The sequence below is a fragment of the Bubalus bubalis genome, chromosome 16 (genome assembly GCF_019923935.1).
Source record: "Bubalus bubalis isolate 160015118507 breed Murrah chromosome 16, NDDB_SH_1, whole genome shotgun sequence".
Taxonomy (NCBI): Eukaryota; Metazoa; Chordata; class Mammalia; order Artiodactyla; family Bovidae; genus Bubalus; species Bubalus bubalis.
This window is the reverse complement of record NC_059172.1, coordinates 35060365-35072038: the sequence shown is the minus strand read 5'-3', so window position 1 is coordinate 35072038 and position 11674 is coordinate 35060365. Positions and strand designations below refer to the sequence as shown.

Here is an 11674-nt window from a genome sequence, read left to right as displayed (position 1 = left end):
TCTAGTTTCTTGCTGGGAAATCCCACGGACAGAGGAGCCTGGCGGCTACAGTCCTTGGGGTCGCAAAAGAGTTGGGCACAACTTAATGACTAAACAACAATCCCAAAAAAGTAAAGGAAGCTCAGAATACAGGTTATAACAATATTGTAATTTTTATCTACTAGAGCAAACACAAATTCTGGGGCCAGATGTAGGTCATGAGCAATGCAATGAACTGTTCATTTTCTGACACACCGTCATCAGGCTCACTCTTGCCATCATCCTGCATGAATCCCATGTTAGTTTGAATTAATCCCCTTCTGTTTATTCTACAACAGTCCCCCAGGACTGCAATATTTAAATCTCAAAGCTACCCACCCCCTATAATTTGGCATGTGCCCAAACTATTATAACTAAAATCTAAAATAAAGTTTATTTTCCATTCAAAATACTCTATCACCCATCCGGTTTCATTCTGGTTTGTATCTTACAATTGCATGTTTGTTACTAAGTCATCCAAACCCATGACTCTTACATAGTCTTCAGCTTTCAACTGATATCCCTTTCTTCTTGATGGAAGATTTTGCTTTCATATATGTAACTCCAGTTTTTTGATACCTAGATATCTTTTCTCATTTAGCATTTACAGAGCAGCCACATTGAAATTTATAACTCTGAAATAATATTTCACACTCAGACAGATAATGAAATAATTTCTATCAAAATATTTACAGACATTGTATTTATTCCATAGACAATAATTCTCTGCATTTTGGCTAACTTAACTTCTCAGAGGCTTCAAAATTTATGTTATGATTTGTTTGCATTAGATGAAAATCCATGAAGGGAAAACTGAAACATCTGACGATTATGTCAGCAGATAATAAGACTGATATCTATCCATCAGCCTTCACTCTCATCGGCATTCCTGGATTAGAGACTGCTCACATCTGGATCTCCATCCCCTTTTGTGTGATCTATCTTTTGGCCCTACTGGGAAACTGCTCTCTTCTCTTTATTATCAAGACAGATTCTAGCCTCCATGAACCAATGTACCTCTTCCTTTGCATCCTAGCTCTGGCTGACCTTACTGTGTGCTCTACAGCTGTGCCCAAACTTCTCAGCCTCTTCTGGTTCCATGATGGAGAGATTCACTTTGAAGCCTGCCTCACCCAAGTGTTCCTGATTCACTCTTGCTCCACCATGGAGTCTGGCTTCTTTCTGGCAATGGCTTTTGACCATTATATAGCCATTTGTAATCCATTGAGACATGCATCTATTCTGACACATTCTACAATTCGGTGTATCGGTCTAGCAATTGTATTCTGGGGCACAGTACTTCTCTTTCCTCACCCTTTCTTGCTACGGTGGTTTCCCTACTGCAGAAATATCATTTCCCATACCTATTGTGAGTTCATGGCCCTCATCAAGATTTCCTGTGCTGAGACCAATCCGCAGAGCCTATAGCCTCATTGTTGCCTTTCTTACAGGAGGAGTGGACTTCATATTGATCATTTGTTCTTATGTCCTCATACTCTACACTGTCTTCCATCTCCCATCCAAGGATGCCCGACTCAAGGCCTTGGGTACTTGTGGCTCTCATGTCTGTGTAATCTTAGTGTCCTATACTCCAGCCTTCTTCTCTTTTCTTACTCACAGGTTTGGGCACCATGTGGTGCCACATGTCCACATATTTGTGGCCAACATTTATCTCCTAGTCCCTCCCCTGGTGAACCCCATTATCTATGGGGTAAGGACCAAGAAGATACGGGACAGGTTTCTTAAATTTTTCAATTTTTCAAAGTCTCTGGACTAAATCTTTTTTATTCATAAGTAATATCTGAACAAACATTATATTATCTAACTGTGAATGTGTGGTTTCTTCATCAAGAACTTCTTTTAATTGTTTGAGGGCTAAGGTTTTTCTATGGGAAGTAACTTACCCAAAGACGAGTTATTACATTATTACATCTATGTTGTCATAGTCATTAAGGCAGGTATAGTACCAAGTAAGGCTCTTTGTCAAAATAATAAAATATTATTTCAAAAATGGAGAATCATATGAGGTAAAAAATAAGAGAAATTTAAAATCAACATGATATATAATCACATCTTTGGCTTACAGTATAAAATTTACTACTAGATTTAGAAATTTCCATTTTTTGCCCCAGTTCTTCCATCTTGATGAAATATACTTCATTCTCAAGCATATGCTTTAATACTTTCCTAGTCAGAGTCTCTTGGTGCTACCTTCTCTGTTATCTGTTCACCAAAATTTTCTTCAATTCACCCTCGTCTTGAATGACACTTCTCTAACTATGCAGTTCTATTCTCTAGTTATTACATTTTATTAGCCTTTTCAAGCTAGTCTCCTACACTCTTTTGGAATCTATTATTAGTTGAATAGGCTCGTGTTGACCAAATTATCCTTATTATCTTTTCTCTTTGTCATTAAATAATTTTGCTTTTCTTGATGTCTTAAAGGTTCACATGGGGCTTCCCATGTGGCTCAGTGGTAAAGAGTCTGCCTGCCAATGCAGGAGATGCAAGAGATGCTCAGTCCCTGAGCCAGGAAGACCCCCTGGAGAAGAAAATGGCAACCCACTCTAGTATTCTTGCCTGGGAAATCCCACGGGTAGAGGATCCTGGTGGGTGGCATCCATGGGGTTGCAAAGAGTCAGATGCAACTGAGCACACACCACACAGGTTCACATGGGTAAATCTAATAGGCATCATGCTAACTGATAAGTCAGACACAAGAGAATACATGCTGTATGGTTCTATGTAAATGAAAATCTAGAGAAAGTAAAACTATGAGGGATCATGTTCAGGCATTCATATTTTCAAGTTCCCTAGGTAATCCACAGATGCAGCTAAAATTCAGCTTCAGATGTGCACAGAGAAATTAGTTGACCAATGGGGAAATATTTTAGTCAAGTACTTTACCATTCAAGCTAAAAATGGGAAGTGAATCAGCATTTATCAAGCATTTGCTAGGTTCCAAGCTCTTCATTTTGTATTTTATATACATAATGACTTAGCTCTTATAATATTTTCTAGGGTTAGTTATCATAAATATCCATATATTAAATAGTTCAACAAACTCATATTCAATGGGTTAGTGAGTCAAGGAGCTAGAATTGGAAGTCTTTTCCAGCTCTAAAACCATAATTTTCTTCTAATCTCATAGTAATTCCATATATAGATATACATTCTTAGCCACTACACTATATCTAGTTATATTACACACTGATATGTAAGTGTGACAAGTGCTATGATAGAATTATTAATACAAAATAGGTAATCAGCCAAGGCTATGGGGTTTAGAAAATCATAAAAGTGTTCCAGAAGGATAGGACATCAGGAACATTAGGTAGATAATTAAAAGTCAGTGTGGATTAGGTCAAGTCAGTTGTGTGTGTGTGTGTGTGTGTTTATGTGTGTGCACATACGTGCCCTTGTGTGTTGGATAATGGGAAGTGTCCAGTTTTGAGTTAGCCAATTCTACATTCAAGCATCTCACTTCCTAAAGATTATCTGATTTTTTCCCCCTCTGGCAATGAACCATTTTGATTAATAATCAAATTTCAACTTTCCAGAATAATAGTTCTCAAGATTAAGGAGGCTTAAGTCTCTTAAGAATACAGATTGCTCAGACCTACTCTAAAGCTATTAAGATTCAGAACTTCTGTCACATGTCTCATAAATAAAATCCTATTTTCTTTTGATAGATCATACTGAGTACTTATGATTCAGTGGTCCAAGCTTTGAGAAATACTGTTGTAGGAAACTGAGAATGAACACATAAAGGTCCTTCCACTTAAAGGATGTAACATGATTTAAAATTCCTACCAGGAGTTATAGCTTTTCATTAGAATATAGAAACTTAGAAGATGTGTCTCTAAAAACTTTTAAAAAATCCTAAATAATCCAAATCCATACTTTTCTTGAAAATGTCAGATGACTGAAATTAGAGAGCAACTAATCAACACAAAACCTCAGAGAAGATAGGCAGAGCCAAAGATGTATGAAACACAGGTCCATGCTTACCAGCCAAGATGTCATATGCCATACAAGCCTGTAAAAAAGAACTGGTTCAAATTTTCAAGCAAACGCCTCACAACTAAGTGTAAACCTACTGAGAATATAGAATGGCTGAGGGTCGTCTGTGTACGACACAAATGAGAATTTAGACCCACTCAGGTTTTCTCCCTAGAGCTCAGCCAAGTACTCTTGGAAAGCCTACTCTTGGAAAGTAGGACTAGAGGCCTGAGAAGACTTGCATCACCGAACAGACTTGGTAGATGGGAATGGCATCTGCTGTAGGATGGGGACTATACCTCACCCAGTTCCTGTCCCCTAAGCATCAAGTGAAGATCCATTGCCTGTGAGGTAAAGGAGTAGAAACAGACTCTATAATCCCAGGCTGAAGCAGGTTCATCAGAAGTCTCCTGCAGCACTGGGGGAGGGGCAGAATCACAGAGAAATCTGCACTTTCAATATCCAGGAACACTACACCTGCCTGAGACAGGCTGAAACAGAACAATCAGAAGACAGCCCCATACTCCAGGTCTCACCAGCAGAATCACTGGGTTCAAGTAACAAAGCACTGTGCTCTGTTTCTGAGGGGGTGTGGAGAGCCTGAAGATTGGTCTTGTCTGTGACACAGGAATAAAGGGGTGATCCAAAGCTGATACTGGGATAGACATTAGAAAAACCTTCTCACCAGCTCTCAGCCTGAGTAAAAGGTAAAGTCAGAGAGATATGAATCCTGTGACTCATTCACTGAGGACATTCAAAGAAATCGCAGGAGGAAATGGATGGCCTTAGTAGTCCCTTACCAATTTAAAGATTTGAACCTGTAATAAGCAACCTTCTAACACAGAAGTCTCCAGGCCTAAATAGCTGCACTGGTGAGTTCTACCAAACTTATAAAGGTTAAATACCAGTTCTTCACGAATTAACCAAAACATACAAACAGACTGAATACTTTCCAAATTACTCAAGATAACAAATTAGGCTAAACAACTAGAGTCCATGTCATAAGTAGAATAAGTGGATAATTAATTTTCTAGAACCACAGTAAGGTTCTAGAAAACCCAAAGCATAACTGTTTGTTTTTGAATAAACCCAAGTTCATGGTGTGATGTTAATTAATGCAAACTCAAATAATTTATGACATTATATTTTCCATTGCAATAAAAATAAGTGGAAATTTTTTCCTAAAGTGCCTTCTATAGAACAAGTGTCATAGTATAGTTGGAGGATAATTTCAAAATTTAAAATGAATAATTTGTTAATTAAAAGCTCCAAGAGTCCTGCAGTAAAATATAGCTAAAAATTTAGTTTTATTGGCCAAGATTTACAAACATATTTTCCCTTGAATCTTTTCTACAAATGTCAGTAAAGCCATATAGAAATAGAAAAAGTGAGTGATAGCCATGGAATTAGAATTTCATCTTAAACACACACACACACACACACACACACACACACACACAAGCTCAGGGGTAACACTGGACTTGAAATCTAAGGCTTCCAATATTCTATTAGGATAAAACTTTTCTATGGAGTGGCAGAATGGCAGAAAACACAGAGACAAACTGCTTAAAAAATAAGGGTTTCTTTGAAAAGAAGTATCAGCAAGCAAGACTCTGTAAGAACTCATCCATTAAACAAGCAACACAATACAGCTTAAAAAAAAAGGAAAAAGAAAAGAAAAAAACTACACCTTTACAAAGATTGTCAACTTTCCTCAGTTTTGTTCATGGAAAATTCTCATCTTCACACATAGCATATACACAGTGTCAATATTATATCCTCTAACATTAACATGGCAAAGTCAAGAGTAGCATTCTTTTTAATAGGGGTTGGTTCCAGGCATATGGGAAGTGCTCCAGCATCTGTTATTTTAGAACTAGCAATGATCAGCGTAACTCATTTATTTTTGTTTAAATCAATGTATAAAGATCTTTTTGGTTTGCTTGTGTTCTTTTTCAGTGGGGGCAGCATGGTTTAGTTTCAAACTGATGGTGACTATGGAATGTGATGTGTTGTGTTCAGTCATAGTAGAAGCAAAACAAAGTGTTGGTTTTCTTCCATGTGAAGAGGCTGAATTATTTTCAAACAATGGAAATTATAAAACACCTTTATTAATGCATTTGACATGATTCTAACTTTTAAATTTGGGTTTGTGAAGGAAGCTGACAGGCCTTCTCTAAGATAGGCCTATATTGCTTCCAAATATTTCATTTTGACCATAGAGTGCCACTCCCTTCTTAGATTTGATTCTTTACCAGAGTTATGCTTTTTTCTTAGAAAATACTTTCAGCACATGCTCTCTAATCTGTTTAGTCCTGACACCATAGATTACAGGGTTGAGAGCAGGTGGAATGACTACATAGAAATTGGCCAGAAGGATGTGGATGTAGCGTGGTATATTCTGGCCAAACCTGTGGATCATGAATGAAAAAAATGCAGGGGTGTAGAAAGCTAGCCTGACACACACATGGGAACCACAGGTGCTGAGAGCTTTGAGCCGGGCATCATGGGAAGGAAGTTGAAATACAGCACTGAGGATCTGTACATAGGAGACGACAATGGCTACAATGTCAAACACCAAGATAGAGATAGCACATAAGCCACAGATGATGTTGACCCTGATGCTGGCACAGGATAGGCGGGCAATACCCATGTGCTCACAGTAAGTGTGAGGAATGATTTGGTGCCCACAAAATGGTAACCTTAGAATGAGCGGAACAAAGGTGATGACAGAAGCCAGAGGTCTCAGGAGGACTGCCCATGCAATGATGGTTACCACCTTGTTTGTCAGCACCAGTGTGTAGTGAAGAGGGTTGCAGACAGCCACAGAGCGATCATAGGCCATGGCCACGAGCACAGCCGACTCCATGCCAGTGCATAGGTGAATGAAGAACATCTGGACAAGGCAGCCCTCAAAGGAGATTTCCCTCAGCTTGAACCAGAAGATGCCAAGCATCTTGGGGATGGTGGATGTGGACAGGCCCAGGTCAACAGATGACAGAATGGCCAGGAAGAAGAACATGGGCTGATGGAGACTACTTTCAGTCTGAATCACAGAAAGGATGCTAGTGTTCCCAAGTACAGCTGTCAGATACACAACAAAGAAAAGAAAACCAATCCATATATGCATATGTTCCAGTCCAGGTATCCCCAGAAGAAGGAAAGAGGAGGGATGAAATAGTGTGGCATTGAGTGAGGCCATCATTTAGGGATCTTTTTGTAGTGAAATATTTCAGAGACCAAGATCTTCTCAGTCAGAGAACATGTCTCATCCTACAGAGAAAAAGAAGAGATCAGTGAAACTTCTACTATAACTGCTGGCTTTGTTGCATCATAGAGGCCTGAAAGTCTATGAAATTTAATGGTAAAACGTGCCCACAAGATTTTAATGTACTTCATCAAATCCATTCATTCAATTGAATTTTATATTTTAGTTCAACAAACATTGACTACATATCTACCACATCTGCACTGAGTTCTATGCCAAGACTGAATGCAAAAGAGTTAAACAAGGTACCTTTCCTGGTGGAACTTAAAATGGTAATGGTTGAAAGAGTCATACAAATAGGGCATTCAAATTAATAAAATAATTTTAAGATAAGTTGTTCCCTTGCTACTTGGGTACACAAAATATTTCCTGAAAACTTTTTATTATTTTATAGAAAAACTAGTTGATTCATGACTATATATTTTATATACAAAGTAGGAATACATCTTAAATATAAGAAGAAATGCATGAACACAAGAAGAAAAGCTATACAAAGTAGGAATACATCTTAAACACAAGAAGAAAAGCTATCTTTTAGAAAATGACAGCCATTATTATTCTGAATATACCACATTTCTGACTTAAACATACACAATACACTATTAAAAGGAACTATAAATGTAACAAGAACTTTGTAAGATAGCTTTGGATCTGTGCTGGCCTTCCACTATTTAAGCCACCCAAAACCATTCCTCATGTCGTAGTCATCTTCTGGTCTCTCCTTTCTTGTTAGTTCTAACATCATAAAATAACCTTTTATGAAGTTTTATCAGTGAGGCCATGGGAAACTTCCTCTCTGGATGATCTTAAACTGGGTCTGCTTAGTATGGAATGTATATTTCCCTCTTCATTTCTCTGCTGACTGTAGGCAAATGCAGCCTACGATTTGTGTCTTCCTGTCAAGACAGAAACACAAATATATACACATACACACAAATGTTAATGTTCTGGTTTATAAAAGATCACAAAATAGTCAAGTAAAATGAGTTAATTTATACACGTCACTCTCTGAAACGAAATCTACCATTAATTTTACTATACAAAGTTGTCACCATGATATATCACCTTAATAAGTCTGAGCACACTGTAATTGAGTTGTTTCTTTCTCTTTCACACTCACATACTCTGTCTCTCAATAGAGAGAGAGTTGGATAGACATATACATAAAAGGGACATATGCCTGTGCAAAACAGGGAGACACTGCATTAGACAGGTAAACTGTATTAGAACCATATTTCAAGGCATGAAAGTGTGTGTATGTGTGTGTGTGTGTTGAAAGGGCACACTGCTGTTTGAGCCTTGGACACATTGCATGAGAAATTCTACAAAGGAGACTTTGATCCCAGATGGAGATAAAACTGTGAATTAAGATAATTAGTCAAAAGCAAGCAAATTATAAGATTGAGAAAAAAGAAAAGGGATATGGAGAAAGAAATAAGAACTATGTAGGAAAAATACATATCAAGAAGGATGATGTTATAAGGAGTCATACTTATTTATTTATTGAATTTTTTAAATTTTATCTTATATTGGATTATAGCTGATTAACAATCTTGTATTAAGGGATGGTATTTAAATTGAGGAGATTTGGGAAAGAAATGAAGTAGAATCCTATCATCAAATTTCTCTTCAGTGACTTGAGTTCAGCTAACTTAGAGCTTAGTGTTTGGGAAACAGCATAATATTTAGGTATAGATATTAGGAATTGAAGCCAAATGCTATTGCTCATTGTCATGTGAATTTAATTAAATAATCACTCTTCTTTTAGTCTGAAATTCCTCCCCTATGAAATGAGGTTAAAATGTTGATATCACTGGTTGTTGCAAGGTTTACATGGGTCATAATGTGTTCATCAAAAAGTAGCTACAGTTACTGATTAACCTATTGATGAGAACATGATAAATAGAGAGCTATAGTGAACTTGGTTCTGCATATCTCAATTTGTCAGGTAATTCTTACATCAGGGCAGACTTTAAATCCTGATACTCAGTTCATTTGCATATAAATATTTTGATAGAGTTCATTATATTTATCATGAAGTACATCTGATTACCCTTATCCTTAGACATTTTCACAGATATTTGCATTACATACTTGGAGATTGTCCTACTTGAAATGATTAGGACTATGTTCTAGTTGGAGGAAACTAGCAAGTTGTTTGGTTATGTTTTACTAGGATGTAACTGGTGAGGGATCATTTCTGAATAGTTGAAGTTAAGTTCAATTATAGTTTTCACTCTGTGTTGAATATAATCTCAGGATGTGGGCATTTCTCCAACCTTCATATTGGTTTACAAAGGGTTGATGGTGAGAAAGAAAACACAAAGAGAATTTCGATAGATAAGTAAATAGATTAAGAGTCAGGTTAGCAAAGAGCTCTAGTGCACAGAAAGAATGTCACAAGTATCAAAAGATATATGAGCTGCACACAGAGAATGTTTAATAATGTATTAGAAAAATGAAAGCAGTAGTTGCTCAAGTGTACATAAAGGATTATACCAACACATTTTTATAGTCAGCTCCCTTATCCCCTCCCCTCAGTCAGAAAGCTTTGCTTGCTTCCCCCTATCCTACCACCTACCATTCTTTTTCTTGTGCTCAGCTGACCACAGAAAAAGATTTTCACTTCTAAAAACTAACTTACCTGAAGAGATTTCTAGAGAAGTTAACATCCTTTTGAACTCCCTTTGCTTAGGTGGGAGGTTTCATGGTTTGGTGATCACAGCCTCCAGAATGAGACTTTGGTTGTATTGGGAACACTCTAAGGTTGGGAGAGAGAAGAACAATAAAGCTCTGAGATCTAAAATAACTCCTTTTTCAGTGAAATAGAACATCACCAGACATAGGTAGCCTACATCCTGATCCTGGACCCAGATTTTCAATTTTAGTATTGTTTATTTTCAAAGGAAAATTATTATTGTTTTTTTGACCTTCTAAAATTGTTAAAAAAATTTTCCACAACAGGGTTCTTGGGATTGGTTCTAAATTCTTAATCCTAACTCCTTGAGATGACTGGGGCTGATCCAGGCCACATGATATATAAAGCAATGGCTGCATAAATTTGAATCTCTCTTCTTAGTATTGGATAGCTACCATTTTGATTCAATATTGGCCAATGCAGGAGACACAGAAGATGGAGCTTCAGTCCCTGTGTCGGGAAGATCCCCTGGAGGAGGAAATGACAGCCCACTCCAGTATTCTTGCCTGAAAAATCTCATGGACAAAGGAGCCTGGCAGGCTACAGTCATCAGTTCAGTTCAGTCATGTCCGACTTTTTGCAACCCCATGGACTGCAGCACGCCAGGCTTCTCTGTCCATCATCAACTTCTAGAGCTTGCTCAAACTCATGTCCATCCAGTCAGTGATGCCATCCAACCATCTCATCCTCTGTCATCTCCTTCTCCTCCTGCCTTCAATCTTTCCCAGAATCAGGGTCCTTTCCAATGAGTCAGTTCTTTGTATCAGGTGGCCAAAGTATTGGAGTTTCAGCTTTAGCATCAGTCCTTTCAATGAATATTCAGGACTGATTTCCTTTAGGAGTGACTGGTGTCATCTTCTTGGAGTCCAAGGGACTCTCAAGAGTTTTCTCCAACACCACAGTTCAAAAGCATCAATTCTTCAGCGCTCAGCTTTCTTTATGGTCCAGCTCTCACATCTATACATGACTACTGGAAAAACCATAGCTTTGACTAGACAGGCCTTTGTTGATAAAGTAATGTCTCTGCTTTTTAATATGCTGTCTAGGTTGGTCATAGCTTTTCTTCTTTTAATTTCATGGCTGCAGTCACCATCTGCAGTGATTTTGGAGCCCAAGAAAATAAAGTCTGTCATGGGCTACAGTCTATGAGTTTGCAAAGAGTCAGACATGACTGAGTGACTGAGCACACATGCATGCACCTGGAGATAGCATCAGATCACACAGGTCAAAAGCCATTCCTAAAAGATTTTCCCCTGCCTTACTTCCGATACCAGTCACAAACCCAGTTATCATCCATGCTTCTGACAGACCAGCATACAGACCAGATTATAGGTTGATTGTAAACTCTAAACTCACTCTTTTGACTTCAGTGGCAAGTTCCAAGTTAAAGTTATTACTTGTACATTTGACTGACTGGTTATAAATCAGAGATTGCCATGACCTCCTCCTTGTGTGCTTGTGTACTAAGCCACTCCAGTTGTGTGCAGCTCTTTGCAACCTCATGAACTGTAGCCCACCAAGCTCCTCTGTCCATGGAATTTTCAAGCAAGAATACCGGGATGGATTGTCATGACATCCTCCTTGGGTCAAATTAATTTGCTAGAGCAGCTTACAGAATTCAGAGAAAAATTTTACTTAAGAGAGCACGGCTTTAGTCCCTATTTATAGCACAAAGTTCCTAAAACTCT

General features: G+C 37.9%; 1 protein-coding gene and 1 pseudogene across 1 annotated transcript; one reads left to right on the top strand and one right to left on the bottom strand.

Annotated features, from left to right (window-relative positions):
• The first annotated feature begins 819 nt into the window (after window positions 1–819).
• Window positions 820–1795, top strand: LOC112579467 (annotated as a pseudogene).
• A 4485-nt stretch (window positions 1796–6280) lies between these two features.
• On the bottom strand, window positions 6281–7225 carry LOC112579466 (olfactory receptor 52E1-like). Its single transcript, XM_025265912.3, has one exon. The coding sequence runs from the start codon at window positions 7223–7225 to the stop codon at window positions 6281–6283; it is 945 nt and encodes a 314-aa protein (XP_025121697.3).
• Window positions 7226–11674: the final 4449 nt, after the last annotated feature.

Excerpts from the sequence above, each read along its gene's own strand:
- LOC112579466 (XM_025265912.3), bottom strand. The coding sequence starts at position 7,225 with ATGATGGCCTCACTCAATGCCACACTATTTCATCCCTCCTCTTTCCTT.